The sequence below is a fragment of the Hetaerina americana genome, unplaced genomic scaffold (genome assembly GCF_022747635.1).
Source record: "Hetaerina americana unplaced genomic scaffold, ioHetAmer1.1.p SCAF_1, whole genome shotgun sequence".
NCBI classification, from domain to species: Eukaryota; Metazoa; Arthropoda; class Insecta; order Odonata; family Calopterygidae; genus Hetaerina; species Hetaerina americana.
The window spans coordinates 943,589-963,358 of NW_027286069.1; the positions used below are offsets into that span (position 1 = coordinate 943,589).

At 35.3% G+C, this 19,770-nt stretch overlaps 1 protein-coding gene across 1 annotated transcript in view; it reads right to left on the minus strand.

Annotated features, from left to right (window-relative positions):
* Positions 1–18,887, minus strand: part of LOC139690689 (DNA (cytosine-5)-methyltransferase 1-like) — a 53,491-nt gene extending 34,604 nt beyond the window's left edge. The window contains exons 1-13 of the mRNA XM_071588198.1: positions 18,828–18,887; positions 13,737–13,893; positions 13,416–13,659; positions 12,965–13,084; positions 10,492–10,777; positions 6,886–7,134; positions 6,595–6,713; positions 5,859–6,112; positions 5,309–5,520; positions 4,391–4,541; positions 3,816–3,946; positions 2,781–2,978; positions 2,290–2,445 (exon numbers count right to left, since the gene is read on the minus strand). Coding sequence (XP_071444299.1) covers positions 2,290–2,445; positions 2,781–2,978; positions 3,816–3,946; positions 4,391–4,541; positions 5,309–5,520; positions 5,859–6,112; positions 6,595–6,713; positions 6,886–7,134; positions 10,492–10,777; positions 12,965–13,084; positions 13,416–13,659; positions 13,737–13,893; positions 18,828–18,880 — 2,330 coding nt within the window. The 5' untranslated portion in view covers positions 18,881–18,887. The remainder of the gene's footprint in view (positions 1–2,289; positions 2,446–2,780; positions 2,979–3,815; positions 3,947–4,390; positions 4,542–5,308; positions 5,521–5,858; positions 6,113–6,594; positions 6,714–6,885; positions 7,135–10,491; positions 10,778–12,964; positions 13,085–13,415; positions 13,660–13,736; positions 13,894–18,827) is intronic.
* Between the last annotated feature and the right edge of the window lie 883 nt (positions 18,888–19,770).

A 19,770-nucleotide genomic window follows, 5' to 3' on the forward strand; every position in this document is an offset into this window, starting at 1 on the left:
CCTTTTAAATAGAAGAGTTTGATCTCTGCAAGAACCTAATTTTTTTCCACATTTCTAAATCAAACGAAAGTTTGTTGCTTCCGTTGATTATTAAATTGAAACCATGAGATGGATATAGCTGAAACTTTAACAGCAGTCTAGTGAGATATGATGTCGACCCAAAGCACATCGCTTTTAACACTAAGGGCACTATTTGTTGAATTTCCTACTGGGTTATTCAATGACCCACATATTTCCATCTACAGTAATATACATTCATTAATTCTACCTAGTTTACAGTTTACTCTGTCAATTGCCTTCTCGAAACCTATGAAACAAACACATACATCCTGGTTTTATTTTCTAATCCTCTAAGTAAGTTCCCTCATTACTTCTGTGGCATCACACATACCTCTCACCTTTCTGAACCCAAACTAATCATCCCCTGGGTAATCACTTGCCCTTCCTCCCATTCACTTATTGACAATCCAGAACACCATTTTAGATGCCAGTGAAATCAAACATTGTCCTATAGTCTTCACAAAATACAACATCATAACATCACCTGATGGATCATGGAGTAATTATTACTTACACGAGAACGTACAGGAAAATGTTTTTGAGTGGAATTTTAGAAAAGCTAGTGTTAAAGGATGGTGATAGTAAAGGTATCAGGGGACAGAGAACAATAATGAATATAAAAAACTCTAATTTGAAGTCTAGATGCTTCAACTAGGCTGATTCTTGGAGAGAGGGAGGTGAAACAATCCACTATTGTAAATGCAAGGAAAAAGATGTTATAAGATGTGGTATGAATGGGAAATTAATTTCCACCTTCCATGATTTAAACATAAAAATTCTCAGAAAGTATTGTATACTGCAAGAAAATATTCTGCACTATTTAAAATGTTGAGGACTGGCTTCATGTTGATGAAGGTGATCAAATTTTATTAACAACATTCACAGAAGAAAAACTAGTTGACAGCGCATTGGCCATGGTAAATGTAGCTTTAGAATCTGAAGAGGAGTCTGCTGAAAAATCAGTTGAAATCTTGAGGGCCGGAAGAGCCCGGATATTATCATAAATTTTATAGATGAAATGGACACAGACATGCAAGAATGTTAGAGAAAATTGAGAACTCTAAAAGAGTTTGTAATTCATAATCAACTCAAAAGAAACAAGCAATTTAAAATAAGTAGCTTTATCAAAAAATTTCCCCTTCTCCCGCACATCTTGGAAGCCTAATACAAAGCATGCCTAAGATGAAATTTGGAAAGTCCATATGTATACATGTATATCATATTAATTAAATATTTTCCCAATAATGTTTGAAAATAATTATTTTCCAATTTATGTTAATTTTCCTATGCATTAATTCTTTAATCCTTTTGTATTATTAAAGCACTGATTTACATAAAGTAAAACCAGAAACTAGCTTTAACATTTCCATAAAATTGTCATCTAGCACTAGGCATTTATCAAGGAATAATCTTAAAATAGTTTCAGTGCTACAATAGGTATTATTTGAACTATAATATCATGAAAGCATTAATAATGAATTTCCACCATAATGATCAAGAGAATGGATACAAATGCTCTCACAGCATTATTCATTTGATCACAACTGTTAACTTGGTCAACTTAATTCATACATGGAATCATGCAACCTTCTACAAATAATAAAATTAGCCAGAATTCAACTGCCATTATTCATATCATTTTGCCACATCTAAAATCTTTACCTGCAATACTTATAAATATTTCAACACGATGAGTAAGATAGACACATAATTTTCTACTGCAGATGGTATAATTTAAGCATGCCTTAGAACAGAGTTGATCATTGTGTCAACACTATTAAAATTTACTAAGGGAAACCAGCATACATTTCAAAAGCTTAACTTATAACTATCAAATAACAACTGATTGATTCACTTAATATATTTAAATACATCAAATAAATGATATAGTATAACAGATTAAGTAGCTAATAGCACATCATCATTGTCAACTGAAGTTACTTAAGAATAACACAGTTAATTTGGGGACATTCTGGGGTGGATTTCAGTCAAACAGGATTTTACAAACTTTACTGAGATTTTTTTCAACTTGAGGCTTCCTGTTTGCCATATTAAGTAATTTAAGTGGTTGGCGATTGAACGCAAAATCATGCCATTTTGAACCCTCACTAAATGCATACAAATAATACAGTATCAAGAAAGTTGTACAATTCTATAAAAGAATCATGATGACAAGAACGCTTTGAAACAAGGTAATAGAATAAGGCAATAAAAAAGAACAAATCTTACCAAAACCATACTGCATGGAACATTTTCCGTCCATTTTTATCTTCCCACATTGAGTTAACTCTGGCCACAAAAAATGGAGTGGATGGATTGCTGGGCTGCACGAGAACATAGCAACCCAACTCCACTTCTCCACTAACCCCTTCCAAAATTGCCTTCCTGAAAGTGATAAGGTGCCCACCACTATGAGATATGTGATACTTTGTCATTTGCGGTACGCTTAAAAGCAATTAATGGCACAGAGAAATAATGGGAAAAATCATGCACATGAACATAATTGCAAGAGGATTGTGACCTATGGAACACCATGCTTCTTATATTCATTTAACATCTAAAATACTACAAATTTGCATTTGGGATTTTGGAAAAGAATCAGAATAGTTGAAGAAATTTAGGCCAAATTAAAACTCAAATGCATTTCAATGTAATAACGCTCATTGAGGGATAATTACATCAAAGTGAAAACCTTAGCCAAGAAAAGTATCCTAACTTACCTGTAATATGTTTTCATTTCAGTTTTGAAAATGTGATTCCCTACCCACACCACTGATTTCTTATTCTCAGATCGATGACTTCTCTTTGCTTTCTCAGCAGCCAATAATCCACTGCAATCCTTCTCAGCCAAGACTTGATACTTGTCTTCATCTTCTGGTTCAGAGTCATCTGCATCTTGAACAGCCATATTAGGACACCTTGCCATTTGGAAAGTAACGCATAAACATTGATTAGGAATGCCTGAATGACAAATATATTTCATACACAACATTATCAATCAGTTGTAGTTTATAATTTAATTCATTTCCCACTGGTAAATCATAATGAGGAACCATATTTGAAGTGCTTAAAAACATCGGGCAGTCAAATGAAAACCGAATCCACCACAGCACACAGTCTGCGCAAAAGGTGGCAACACTGTTGTTTTGTATCAATACCACAATTGCTGTGGTAGAAGAACTGCATAGCAATAACTCATGGTCCATGATGGCCCGTTTGGACCCACAGTCACTTTGCAGTGAGTGTTTGGTTTTAATTTGACTGCCCCAAGTATAATAAAATGAGAATTATTTTATGTAAAATACACGCTATGCTTACAAGTAAGGGTTGAGCTTGATTTTTATGGGTATACCTGTGGTGTAACTATTATGAATAAATGATTTAATTTTTGCATGAGAGCACCATCACAATTTTACGGCCAATTTGTGTGTACTCCAACAGAAGCGAACACAACTTTTTAAAATCCAAAACCAATATCAACATGCATTGCACAACACACAAACATTTAGGCATTAATTGCAATCAAATGAACAAACCTGAACTGTAACAACCTGAATGCTACATCCGGAAAATGTTATCATATAATCAGATGAATGAAAGTCTTTTATCCAAATTATACGATAGTTTCAATTTTATTGGAGAAATCTAAGCTGTAATCATGAAGCTAAACCCTGACAGTGCCTCCTCTCTTTCATGTAAAAAATGAGTGACACATCAGAATCAATATAATGCAGCAATAATAAAATTCAACTCACTTCCTTGTGAGACAAGCCTGCTTGCTTCGGCCAGAACCGCCAAATTTCACCATATCCTTGCAAGAAGCACATGACCCACAATCAGGCTGCTGGCAAGCCTCACATATTCCGCACCTGCGTCTCTTAAAAGCCTGTTAAAAATGTAACATTATCACAACAAAAAAGTAACACAATATAAATGCATGATCTCTTCAAAATATAAAAACCAGGAATACATGTCAAGGCAACCAGAAGACACCCATTCCATGAACTTTAAGAGTGCAGTTGAAAAAACTTTGTTATCTTAAAACCTGAGTGTTTGCATTCCTACCCCAGTCGACAGCTTTTCTTAGGGGGAAAAATCATAATTTATGAATCAATGTTTGCGAGATACTTAATTAGTTAATTACATTATTTCATGAGAACAATTTTACTCACAATGCATGATTATTCAAGGCCGTCAAATATGGTAATTTGCTTCTTAATTTATAGCAACATAGATTCAAACATCCCTAAATAACACTAACCATCACTCCAATAAGCTTGTTCAGGATTCTGCGGTTAATAACATAATGACATAACAATTAATTCCTTACCATGCTTTCTTTTCCCTCAGCCTTTGAATCCATTTGCTCCCTGAAAAATATCTCAAACACCTCTTTCACAAGAGGAGTAGTTGTAGCTTTGGTCCACTGCGATTGTTTTTTTAGATTCACATCCCCACGCTCACTTCTGCGCATGGCTCGCCTGTAAAATTAGAGGAAATAATATTTGGATTTAAGGTGGGATAAGGGAACACAATGTACGCAGCACATGCAGCTGATGCAACCAATTTAAAACCTCACAAGGGTGACTTTATGTAAAAATATAAGCTTTCTAATGCACAGAATTCTATAGGCCAGGAAATGTTGCAGCAATAGGGTATGTTGAAGCTAAAATTGAAGGGATTGCAATTAAGTTTTGCCTGTGAGACTAAGATCACTCTTTTTTAGACCTAGATCAAATCATTGTATAAACCATAAAGGCAGTAATCAACCCAAAGGTCAGTTTGGCAGGTGATGGAAGAGTTCACCCAGTACTAAGCCTGACGGTGTGCGAAATTCACACATCAGGGCAGGGGGGCCAGTTCCATTCCCTGCGCCAGTCATGGTTTCCCAGGAAGAACTGGTACCCAAAAAATCACATAGCTAAGGGTGGAGCTACGGGTGCCCAGAGAGACTTGCCCAGGAATCGAACCTGGGCCCTCCGGTCAGTAGTCCAATGCTCTACCGTAAGGACTACCGCGACCCACCAAATCATTGTATTAATTAACAAGTTGAAGCTCAAGATAACTTTAGAAATAACTGAAAAATGAAACAGGAATGAAGAAAGTTTTTAAGTTTAAACATTATGACCGTAAAGTGATTCATTTATATACACCTCCATAACATGTAATGAAAAAATGTTAGCTTGTCCTTTATTAAGCCGCTAGACAATCATTAGTTGGCAAAAAAAAAAGCTTCTCAAGCTGTTACCTCTTTCCAAAGGTGACACCAGCCAACTTGATAAGTGAGCGCACACAGGGAGCAGTAAGGAGAGATTCTTGCAAACCAGAGGATCCACCTTCACCTTCTGATGCACCCATATCGACTTTGTCAAAACTGAGTACTTGCTCACAAATGAACTGGGCATGCCGAAGCAATCCATCTTCAGTTAATGGCGGCATGTTTTTCGGAGGTACAGTGGTCTTGAGGCAAAAAGGAAAGAAATTCACATACTAAATACTGACAGTTAAATAATGGTAAAATACACATTATTTAACAAAACTAAATTATTAAAACAAAGGGAGCTTTTGTAATTTTTCCCATTCCAGCATTTGAAAGACATCAACCATGGTTCTGGCATAACCGTCATTTTCTAGGTCATCAAAAATAACAGTTTTTTGTTGTAATCATGGTTGATACCAGTGGAATTGTGTAAAAAATGTAGACAATTATAATGGCACATAACATTTCAGCATGCAATGGCTCCTCAAAGTAGAGGCTGAAAATTGTTTGCAATTAAACATACAAAAATTTTGATTACCCTCAAGGTATTCAGGAGATCTTCGTAAGTATCCCCACTGTTACCTCTTGCTCCACAAAGGAACTCAATAACAACTTTGCTCATGAATATCTTCTCTTGGACAGCAGCCATAAATGGAGCATACTCTTGGCTAGGACTCATGAGGATGTACTCTCCAAATCCAGTGGAAAATCCAATGAGGGCAGATTCTCCCCCATCAAAACCTGAGAGCCACCATTCATTGATGGGTCCAATGTTCTTGGCTGGGATTCCACCTGGAAATCATTAGATAATTGACTGGGTCATCATTTCTAAATCATTGGGGCATATCTAATTTGGTTCAATCCCTCAAATGCATGCCAAGAATCACAGCCGCCACATCGACCCATGGCAAATTAAAGGGGACATATTGAAAAGCAGATACCTTGGAGCTAGATATTTGTCTAAGATAAAAGTCTGTTGGTGCCTCAAAAAAACATTATGGATAAAACACTGAACAAAAAATAGGCACTTTATAACATTTGTCTAGTTCTCTATGAAGCCAAATTGTTCATCCCAATCATCAGCCAGCAACCAGGATTTCCCCAGCTCTGTGAATGACTGCCACAAGATGTTCACAAATATTACAACAGTTTACATTAACACTGATGCGCAAGTAATATGTGCATATATTTAAGCTGTAGCCACAACATTCTTGTTTTCAAGCAAAATAATAGGAAAAAATGAGATTCAGGCAGAATTTTTCCTGAAAAATTACCTTCAATGTCACTATTTTCTTCATAAATTGCCTTGACATAACCAGAGAAAAAGAGTAAGACATTCCTTTCGATGAGACCATTATCAAATGGGCAAAGATGTCCTTCTTGATCGAAAACTCTGGAAAAAATTTAGTATTGCTTAGTTATTGAATTTCATTACAAAAAAAACTGGCAAATAATTATTTGATTAACTTGGTTCCATTACGAAGCCATTGATTAGCCAAGTTCCATTAACCACCTCTTAGCTCCACAAATACAAAATAATACACATAAAATGTTGAATTGCTTACGAAAAATCTGTGATCTTATTTTGTGGACGCTCATCTGCAGCATCAATGTCACCCACTTCATCTCCCGTGAATAGGGACAACCGCGGGTCGACCAGTGCCACCTCTTCATCCACTGCATTGTTAGGATGCCCTCCATAGAACACCAAATCAGGATTGTCCTTAAGAGTCTGCTTGCACATTGTACACTTAGGCGGAGGCTCTTTCATGGGCATTGCTTCAACTGCTGAACTCTCTTGCTCTGCTATGCCACTGAAGCATGAAAATGACAGAGTTACAAAACATTCTTTTAACACTTCCTTAAGAAGAAAAAATGTATTGAAATGAACAATTTCAGCAAAAAAATCCCAACCACATTTTACAGTTAGATGCCATGGGTAAGTACACTGCTCCATCACATACATTTCATGTAAAATACGAGATATTAATTAGCGTTGCATGATAGGTGTATTTTTACACTAGCAATGAATTATGCAAAGAATAAGGTGCATAATTTTGGATTGCTTTTAGCAATCATTGTTGGTAATTGTGATAAACGATGCTATTATTGTTGTATTATTACTATTAGGAGTGTGCGAAAGATTACTTATTACTGGATTCAAAGTGAATCAAATCACATGTGAAAAGATTCATTAACAGAAACTAGAGATGCATAGTTTAGTACATTACGAACTCCTGAGGCCACGAAATGTGACTTGGTGTTGCTTGAGTATCCTAATAATCTCAGAAGAATATGGAAAATCTTTACAAACATCTCTAAGGAGATTAGAAATGATTGATTTGAAGAGTATTTAACAGTAAAGCATCATTATTTAGACCCACCCTCATTTTGATTTTTCAAAGCTATAAGCAATTGCAGGCTCAATGTATACTGTTCTTTTCTGATATGGATCAATTAACAGATGTCTACAATGAAACTGAAACACTTGCTTTGGCCCTGTTACTTTCAAACACATTGCTCATTTCAAAATTTTAATCCAAATCATTGCGTACAAACCACAATTTTACACAGGTCAACCTAGACTTAACAGTTTTCTCCTCTGCTTATGTGAATATATGAATCGTGCATTTCCAAAATGCTGTAAGTGCCAAAAATAAAATTTTACAGGAAGAAGAAAAAACATATTTTGCAAAGAAAAAATTTATTATTAATTAGGTGAATAACATTAAATTATTTTTGAAGCAGGAATTGCATCTGTTATTTTTAAAAATAAAAATTCACATCAGGTCACATTAAAAAAAATATTTTTTCTTAATTGCAACTTCAAAAAGTTGCAAATGCTATGTAAGTCACTGCACGTAACCATTAGCAAAATTTCACATTCTTCTGTCATCTGTGGAGCTGCGTTTGGTGGAGTTTCCTGTAACATTTCTTCAAAGTACTCTCTTACTTCATTATGTAGGTAAAGCAGGTTCCTGATGTCCCCTTTTTTTTCTCTTCTGGAAGGCCAAAGGGTGTTGGCTTCCCACCCAGAAGGGCCTGGGTTCAAATCCCGGCAGTGTAGAATATTTTTCAGTGTTATCTCGATCCCTACTTGGGATGTTTTGTGGAGGGCACTTTGAGTGAGTATGCTGTGTCGGATGGGACATTAAGCCACGGACCCCTTATCGCCTTTCGTAAAGAGCTGGCCAAGGCCAAGCCGGGTGTCTCTCCACCCTTCTTCAACCTTTCCTGTCCATCCCTAATGGTGCAAATGACCTCAGCTGTCAGTCGCCTCCCCTAAATACTACTACTACCACCAAAGCATGTTCTGTTTAGAGGCAAGTTCATATTTAGAATATTTTCCACAGTCACACCTTTGTTTAGGATGCTTATACTTTTGCCCCAGTTTGTCAATTCGCCAAAGTTTGAAGCCACTTGTACTTTACCGAATTCTGCAGCTGTTAGTCGAAGCTGGGATGCAGATGAAATTCTGAGCTTCTTTGTATTCAGGAAGGCCTCGGCTATTGTCTTGAAATCATAACTCTTCTTCAATCATACACGTAAATGGATTCTTGCGGGCTGCACTTGTAATTACTACGGCATTATCCTTCAGAGTGTGAACCTGGCAAACTTTTTTCCTCCTCAATCAATGCAAAATCTCTATCACAGCTGAGAAAAGTATGCCCTTTAACTGGAAATTTTTGGACAATTTCAGAAAAGAAATTATTAGCTATTAGGACTAAGTACATCACCAACAAAAACTGGTTTTTGTTCTGGCCTCCACAGTTATCTGACCAGCTAATAAGTTTCGTTTTCCCCCGTGGGTTAGCCATCGTCAAATATTTATAAACACATAATGAAATTTCTTGTGAGCCCCTTCTTATATTCGTAATAGAACAATACACTATCTCTACAAATTAATCAATAAAAACACAACATCCTATTAATGCCCATTGTTGTCACATGTCAGACTAACAATGGAGCAACTAATGTCCACGTTGTTGCAGACTGGGTGTTACAACATTTTGACTTGCACCACTACTTCTAGGTCAATTTACTCCCACTAGGTTCAGCACCATCCAGACAAACTGTATTGCCAAAGAAAGGTATGGCATTTAAAACTTGCTTTAGTATGAAAAGTAATATTTTCCAATTTTGGCATTTACAACGTTTAGGAAATGCACGATTCATATAGCCATAAATCACTGAAACCAAAAACTCAAATTTATACCCTGAATTATGGTAAACTGTTCACAACTGTTTGATCATTTACATGGTATACATTATGTATATTGGTTACGTAAAATTAGTTTTTGGCCATAAATTGTTAAGTAAGGAGCATGCTAATAACTTTTTCAAGTAATCATTAAGCTAGCTATATGTCAGCACAGTAATTAGAACTCCGTAAATTGCTACACTGCATTTTTTCAGTGGGAAAGGCCTTCCCAAATGCCTTAAAATAACAACAGAGTTGTTGACTAATAACACTACCTTTAAAATGAAATATTTAAAATCAAGCAAAAGATCATTACAATTTCGCAAAAAGTAAACAAGAATATTAGCAGCCTTATGGTTTATTTGACATTTCCTAAGTGCATAGTAGTAATTAAAATTGTTGTGCTACATACATTGATATTAATTGCAATGATTGCTGTATTTGATATGAATGCATTACTACAATCCTGAGAAGTACTTTATTTATAAAATATCAAAATCTATTTGAAATATAGTCTTCAACTCAATATCATTATGGCATTAGCTTCCATTAATTTTGAACTAATCAATTAAGAAACAAATTAGAGGTTTCACTGTATTGAATTCCAACAATTATTACATGCATAAAGCTCACTTTTTATTCACTTCATATTCCTGTTTATTGCAATATAATATTAAATACTTATATACGCTATCTATCTATGCACAATAAAATTCATTGAAATAACATGATAAGTATCCCTTCCCTAACACAAAAGTTCCATAATTTCAATTATCTTCCCATTCCAATGGTACTTAGAAATTACAGATTAATAATACCAATCTTGAAGTCTTTAAATGTAAAAATATATTAGTGTAATTTATTATCCTGCGATGGAGGTCTCCATAATTTTGTTTTGAGAAAGTTAATGGCATACTAGATATCATGCATAGTAGACATTTTATTAATAGTTTGATTTCTTTAAACCAACCTTTCAGTAGATAATTTTGGTTTCTTTTCAATTGATTCATCCGCATCATCCTGATCAGTATTCTCTTGATCCATTCCATTGTCATCATCACTGGCGGCAGTAGCAGCAGTAGGTACATTCTTTGAGTCATCTTTGGAATCTGTCATGCTATTGTCATGAGTTGGACTGACATCCTTTTCAGGTGGTGATTTAGATTTATTATTCGCAAACATTGACAATATTGTAGCTTGATCTTTCTTTAACAAAGGAGATTTCATTTTTGCTACACTTCTACGTGAAGGTTTACCTAGAAAAAGAAATTGTATAAATAAAGCATATTTGTACAAACTCTAATACATGCCATTGAATTGTAATTTAATGGCCTTGCTAACAATGTTATCAGTGTCAATGGCATGTATATCTTGTTTGTCTGTAAAGCTATAACGCAAGGCAATGCAATGGTTCTATTGATCTAAAATCTCAACATGGTACTACCATATATCATAGTAAATGCTAAATTTTCATGCCATTTCAAAAAATTTAACACTCAAATCTACAACCTTAAAAAAATAATACTGATGACAACTCAACCAATCAAATATCATATCTCATTTAGGAGATTAGCAGCGGTTTAAGTATTTGATTCCTAAATGGAAGTTTCCAGGATCCTATCCAGGTGATTAGTTATCACCTCGCCCATATGTGATTTTCTATGAAAAAGAAATTTTTGGAAACCACAATTGACACAAACAAGAACTATATGAGCCCCATCCCTACCCTATCCGCACCTTAGTCAACCTCAGTTGCTGACTGTGGTTCATCATGTATCATAACTTCACAGGACAGCACCAAATCTGAAAAGGTTCCGAGGCCCAGTGAGTGATAACTGAGGCAATGAGTGGGCAAGTGAGTGCTAATTGTGATAGTCTTACCATTGCCCTCCCTGCCTCCCCTTACTAGCAGCTCCACCTGGAAGGTTATGCATGTCCAAGTAAGGACATGAGGGGTTGCAGCCCCTCCCTCGAAAGTCTGCCAATAAGAAAGGAGTTAACCCCCTCCCTTTGTCATCAAACACGGGTACTTATTGAACCGCCCTTGTATAACAGGCTCCACAGTTGATGGGGGGTTTTGCTGTGTATCATTTGATTTGAAGTAGGGGGAGGAGACATTTATTTCTTTTGTGCCAAAATGAATTATTATCTGCAGTAATTAGTACCTAAATATTAGAAGCAAAGGTAAATGTCATCATAGACTATTGCTTACTGATTAAATTGTATTTCGTAGTCGTTGACACTTCGAGTAAATAAGTCAGGAACAAAAACCAGTGTCATCCATGTCATTCTTAAATGTTTCAAAGTTACACATTATTAATCACACAGTTCATTAAACCATCCAAAGATGAAGCTAAGCATGAAGGGATTGGAAGGAACATCAAATATGATGATTAATAATTTCTTCATAACTTTCCAAGTTGAAAAAATTGCAAAGAGAAAATCATTCAGTTAGACCTGAGGTTCAAACGCAAGTAGTGGTTATTAGGTGGAAGTGAGAGAGAGCCAAGATCAATTGTACCAGTTGAGATAGGTGGGTAATTTGGTAGAGGTAGGACTTTCAGGGCATAAGGGAAGGGTGGAGAGAAACTTGGACATCAATATTAAGCTCCTCTTTAACAGAAGGGGCTACAATTTCAGTGCCCCATCTGATGGAGGTCACACTCCAATTTGTGAGTTCTCCACATGGCATCCCAATTATGGATAAGGAGACCTGTGGAGAAAACCAGGATGACCACCAGAGCGCATTTAACTACTCCAATTGCCAATCCATCCTTAATCACTGTAGGGGCACAGTGGTAAAATGAGGTAGAAAATAATTACTGAACATACATCATGAGTAACCATGATATGAACATAGAATAAGATGTAAGATTGATTTGAAACAAATAATTACCTGTTACTAGGAAGTTATTAAATCAAACATCAGAAAATGCTTATGTAGTACCATGAGTATTGATTATCATTGATTCGCATGCATACAATAAGATTCTTGGTCAAGGCAATTTTTTTTACATTGAAGCCCTCACACTAGTGGCCAAAAGAAGAGGCCCTTATAGTCAAACATTCATTATTGGTGCATTTTCATCCATGAATGTGATCAGCAAATGATTATCAATAACAAAGAAAGCAATTTTGAGGACCTTTTCAAGATAGATTGCTTGCTGAGAAGTAGTTATTGATAGATATTCCACTCCGTTCAATGAGAAAGATATATAAAATTAGAGACCAACAAAAGGGCCATAAAAATCAACATGGGTGCCTCTAAGGCCTTAACAAGAAAGAACAGAGAAATTAAGATCATATGACTATATTAACTAACCAAATTAACTCAAACCATGTTTCTCATTCCAAAAGTGCCAATAGATAAAGTAAATCAACTCAACACATCTGAATCTACAGAAATAATGTGCCCATGACATTTAGCAAGAGAATCTACTTACCATTCAAGTCCTCTTTTTTATTTCTATTAGCTGATTTGGGAGTGTCCTTGGCAGAAGAAAATCTAGAAGACCTCCTGCTTGGTAACTTTGGTGAATCACCATCATCACTGTTACAGGCATCTAAATCATTCATTTCGATATCATTCACATTGCTTGCAGTCTCTGGCACCACTTTTGGCAAGGATCCAGGAGTGTCCTGGCCACTCGCAGTATGTCCTGTCAATGAATTTTCCCATTCTTAACACATGATGTTGGTCAAATATTAGCACTATCATTTCTTTTCACAGAAATCATAAAGAACTGATGAAAAAAGATTCATAAGTACCACAAATGAACCACACACCATTGGAATCCTTTTTTCTGTCGCTCTCATCAGAATTAGAAGACTCTTTTGTTGATGAAAACCTAGAAGATCTCCTGCTGGGAAACTTTGGTGACACACAGTCATCACCATTATGAGTTTCTGAATCAATCTCTGCTACATCATTGGAATCGGGTCCAGTTTCTGATGTATTTATAGGCTCAATTTCACTCTTTTCCTCAGTCATAGGATTTTCTTCCAATGGAATTTTCTCATTCTTACCAAGCAAATTATCTCTGTTTTTAGTAGTATCATTCTCTTCAGAAACATGAATGGGAACTGATGAACATGGCACTTCTTCCAAAACTTCCATCAACTGGTCATAGTATTGATCCTAATGGTTATAAAATTGAATTAATTAAGCACTTAATGAATTGATTTTTCAAAAGAGGATAATGTCTAGATACTCACTCCAGAGATAGCTCCAGCATCAAGCTTCTTAGTCATTCCATTTACTTTCTCAAATAATGGCTTTGAAACGATGTCCTTAAGCAGCATCCATTTTTTCTTACAATATCCCTTTTTTGTAATATCACCCTCCAAAAAATCTTTATGCAAATTTTCCAGCCTAAAATTAGGGATAATTTCAATTATTTATAAAAGCACAATTCAAATTAATTATCTGGATACAATATCAATCGGAAATGAGTTCAATACCTAAATACAAATTATTACTCTATATGTGAACACCATTACTGTCTTAAATGCAACAATATCATAAAAATAATAGCATGCATTTGACCTTTGATGTTATGTTTTAACTCCACTTGAATAAGAAGAGAAAGGATTATTTATGCCTGTAAAAATATATGGCATCGCCAAAACATTTCCCATAAATCTTATATGCCTATTATAATAACTAAAATTAAATAATAAGAGTAATCATGAGATTGTAAATACAGAAAACCTTTTAATCGTACATCAATTTTGTTTGACAAGTGAATTTTTTACATTTGTTTCCAAAGACAAAATCATAGATTGTATTAATGCATTAATATCATCATAATACATATAACTGCATTTACAATATACAGCAATGCTAGGTAAATATGTCAGCAAACTTCTAAAATTAGATTCCAAAGAATCTGAATTTTTCTCAAATGTTAATGGCCACTGCAATTTTACCCAATCACAACTACATTCCCAGTGCACTCTTTTCATAATTATGATCGAGAAATAGTTCCAATTTCTTTTTTGTTAGTTACTGTAAAATTAATTTATTTTCACAGATAATTTTCAGTGATTTAAACTCACTCACTTAAATTAAGTGGTATTCAGTAAGAAATAGAAAATTGCAATTTGCTAGTAGATCAACATTCAATTTTAGATTGTGCCAGCTGAATTTCTCAAGTGAAAAATGCTTTGCTGTTGATATACTGAGAAATTCTCTTAAGGATGAATTATCATTCCTTCCAAAATGGCACAGATCCAACATTGGACCATGCAATGAGGAAAAATGGCAACAAAAATTAAGTATAGAATTCCACAAACTTCAGGTCTCATTGAATAAATACAAATTCCCATAAAAACACTACAAATCAATCTGTCTGAAAACAATCAAAAATCACTCAGATTCTTTGGCCTCCCAAAAATACACAAAAGTGATATCCCTATCCTACCAATGATATCTAGTGTCTCCGCGCCAGCCCTTGCTACTTGCTCATAGGTTAAACAACCTACTCAGACAACATGCTCATTTTTACCCAAAATACTCTATCAAGAGCTCATATGAGCTCGCGAATAGGTTGTCAGGCATAGTACCACCGCCAAAATGTAATATAGCGACCTTTGATGTAGCCAACACATTCACAAGCATCCCAAGGAAGGAAGCCCTGAATCTAGCTGAGATATCCCTCGTAAAGGTTAAAACACCACCTCCTGTGATGAGTGGATTCTCTGACTTATTAGCATTACGTGTGAATCAAAGTAGTTTGGTGCTCAACGGTAAACATTATACTAGACAATTAGAAGTTCTGGTTATGGGCTCGCCCCTCTCTACCATCCTAGCAAACATTTATATGAACAATTAGGAAAGACAGTTACATGCTTTAAACCATCCCCAACAAAAAATGTGTTTTCTTGGTATCAATATGAAAATGACATCTTCTATGTTTGGACTGGATCCACAAGACAATTGGACAAATTTTTGACTTTTTTAAATTCTTTAAATGAATGTATGCAATTCACAAGTCAGTTGGAATCAGGCAGTACCTTGAATTTCCAGGATTGGACTGCGAAAATAATTTAAGGTTCAACCTTTCCATAGACAAGAAAAAGTGTTAATCCGACCAAACTATCCACTCCAAATCCAACCATCACCATTCACAAAAACATGCAGTCTTTCATGCCATGTTACACTAGGTATGCAATATGCCAATGCCACCACACAACAAACAAGGGGAACTCTGTGTTATAAAACAAATTGCAGTCAACAATGGGTACAGGGAAAAAATGATTGACAACAGAAAACAAACATAGAGAGCGCAGAAAGCTATCCACTACACATCTAAACTTGATGAGCACCGATGGCAAAGAATTCCATTCCTTGGCCACCTTTCACTCAGGATATAACAAATACTCTCCGAGAACAAAATCAAGACAGCATTTTATGGCAGACACTTTAAAAAACATAATTGGTTCACCTAAATACAAAATTGACATAATGCAACAAAGTGGGGTTTATAAACTCAATTTCACCGACTGCAATGCCATCTACATTGGACAGACAGCAAGGACATTTGATATTTGAATTAAAGAACACTGATCAAGCTTCACAAAGAAAGACAATAGATCTCAATTCGCCAAACACTACTTGGAAAAGAATCATACCAGTAAATTCAAACTGGACATTCTTCACACAGAAAAGAAAAGATGCAGGTTGAATGCGTTGGAGCAGTTGGAAATTAGGCAATCCCTTCAGTCGGACAGATTTGAGATGGTCAACAAAATGATATGCCTCTTCTGTTCCCCCCTCCTCAATTTTGTAAAAGACTACAATATCATTTCCCACCAACCCAACCCTCATCAAGGCATTAATGACCATCGACTGTCCCTAATGATGGTCAAACCATTGAGGACAAACATCCCCCCCCCTTAGCCCACTAATAGGTCGCTGCACCAGTAGTCAACTTAGTCCCTTAATCCCTATACCTTCCTCCCCTCTTAGAGCCAGGCTGTATATGTTGAGCAATTTTTCATGTGTGTCACCCGATGATGATGCACAGCATTGAAACCATGGTTGCGTGAAGTAATAAATCTTTATGTGGATGTGCAATGTTTCTTTCTCTACCCTCATCATGAAGGAATTCCACAAAGTTAAGCCAGAAACTATTATGTTTACCATATTAGACATTTTTCTAATGCACTCAGATTTTAACAGAATGTGACATCAGGGCAATTAAATGAAGTGCTCATCGGTATGGCAGTTCAAAGAAGGCTGATGTGACCACGTGACAATGAAACAGAGAATCTCTAGCCTAGATATGTTTTTGGTAGCCATAGAATCATGGCATTGTCATTATTTACAGGGAGATTGCATTTGGAAGTAACAGAAAATTCAACTTTCTGGTGTCTGTTATATACAAAAAAATCAGACCTTGAACTTGAGACCTTGGAACTTGAATGAAACTTGTATTTTATAGTCAGGGTGGATTCAATGGACTTCTACTTGGAAAAACAAGTCACACAGAAATTTGTCTTTCAAGTACTTAAAGTATTATTTCCATAAAATTTCAATGAATAAATATTACTCCAATTGATAAGAGAGGGAATATTTAAATAGATCATAATTTGATAGATGATTTCTTCAATAGCATCAATGCTTAAGTTATTTCATAAATACTTCTTGATGTGTTCTTCTCATGATTAACTTGTTAATATGAATTACTTATTGATTCTAAGAATTGAACCTTGTACACATTTTTTTAGAGAATCACTTCAGAAACTGCAGGAAGTAAATTGTATTCATAGTTCATATAGTAATAATTCCAAGAGTAACCAATGTAACTACAATATATCTATTTAAGGTTAAAACTGTACGAGGCCGTAAATTGCCAAAATCTAAAATATGATAAGTATAATATACATGTTTCTTTCAAATGAGCTACTTGAATGGCAGAACCTGCAAGGTTCGGTGTAAAGTATTACTCGCAGCAATCATTGAATGAATAAGCTGAACTTTGGATCAGTGGAATGGTTTCAGGAACCACAGTCAAGTCTAACTTATTATTCGCAAGCAACTTGTAAGCCCCCTCTGAAAAGTCCCTAAATTTCTAGAGTATGTTTGATTTCTAGCAATAAAATGCATAACACAAATGAGAATGTTCTCTATTTGCCAAAAAAATTTTCAAATGATTAATAGATGGAGAGTACTGAAAACGGCAACAGGTCTCAGTTACAGTTATTCCTCTAAATTTGTATTCAGTCACATTTTTAGTCATTAGCTATTGTAACAAGCAGATTAATGTTACCCTGGATAAAATTTTAAATAAAAGTCTAGATGATGAAATCAATTAAAAAGAAACATTTCTGTACTGCTTTTATGATATCCAAGAATATTTAATAGTGGGCATAGACATTCCCACGCCTATGAGAATATTCTCACCATCTGATACAGAGAAAACCTCCTTTGAAATGTATAACAATAAATCCTTGGCAAGTGACCTGCAAAACAGTAATTAATTATCATGTGAATTCTCATCCGCCTATATTTGAAGAAATAGAGCCGCTTTGGAGATTGGTTTCGACACAATAGGGCAGAAAACGTATGCCAACTTGTAGAAGACCAAAGGAATTCGCAAAATAAAAAAGCTACCAAGTTATCAGGACATCTACTAATAAACTTAAAAATTACAAAATTGAAGAATATTAAGATGTCATTACAAAGGAAACATTCCCGAAGGCCACGATGGAATTAAATCAATCTAATAAACAAATCGTGTGCAACACAGGATATGTAACTTGGAAGTGTGAGGTGATAGCTCAAAGGAAAGGCATCGATGTCAATGACTCGAAGAGATATAAATAACGCAAAGACTAGGGCCAATCATCTAAGTCATGATTCATAAATGCGACAATTTTCACAGCCGCTGCCAATCAATACATCAACCGTAGCCGCCAGAATTATACACAATTTCACGCTAACGTCGAAAACAACATATCTTCATATTGACCACCCTCTTAAACATTAGAGTCTCTTAATTCACACTACCAGTTATGGCCTCTGGTTCAGTCACATTATGATTGTGATTCCATTTAAGTACATAAAACGAACATGTCACTGAGTAAATAAACAACAGCATTCGCAAAGCATTACTTCATTGATCACTGTTAAATTAAAAATCAGCATAGACGCGAAATTACTTGAAAAATCTCCGATGGGCATAATAATCAAATATGCAAAGAATGCATGTCAATGTTCACTAATGATAATATTATTATACCTCCCGCATACGAAAATTAAAAGAATGATAATTTAACTAATATCAAATAACCAAAGGTTACCTCTTTGCAACATCTGGCGGCACATCAGCCTTCTTCTCAGTAAGGGTAGGCATCCTTTCACCAAATATTGCAGGGTCTCACATAAAATTTCAGTACTGTCCACCTGTGCGAACACAACCACTGCAACAACTCCTTCCCGCGCAATTCCATTCCATAGAGCAGTGATGCCAGTTTTCTATTTTGTTCGAGTCTTGCTAAGGTTTGACCAATAGCATAAGACCAGGAATACCACCGCAATATAAGTTTATATTTAAAAAAATTATTAATTACTTTTTTATAAGAGTACACGCTGGATGTCCTATGGATCTTATTTTGACAAGTTAGGAGTGCTGCTAACCAAAAGAACACGTAGAAAAACGTTCTAAAGACCGTCCGCATCGTCTGCATGGTGCGCACTGATTACAGGCTTATGTTTTATCACAATTGATACAACAAATATTAATGGCGGGCTTTAAATTAAGTTTGAAATAGCAGTAAATCAAGCACACGGAAGCTCCACAACCTTGCTGTGTTCTTTGAATCCAATTAGAACTTGCCGTGCTTTTATATTTCTTTTTTATTCGTAATATTAAACCATTAAAAGCTATATCATTAGCTGTACTTTTATTTATAAGAAATTATGCACGATTGGGTATCTTTTCTATGGCTACTCAACGAATTCCTTTACACTTATTAAAATATTCAGTATCAGCCACCCTATTCCTTGTAGAAGCAACATTAATTCTAATTGAGGGGTTAAATTGTTTATTTATCTCACTCTTCATGACAATCATTCATTTCCATGTTTCTTAAGTCTAATTGTATGAAATGGAGACTTTCAATGCAGATGAATTGCAATGGGATAATTTAATGAATTTGTCAAATTCAACCCGAGTATCCATATCCGAATTTTAAGGGTAAAAATTAGGAATTAGATTGTTACTAGAAAAAACTAGAACAACCA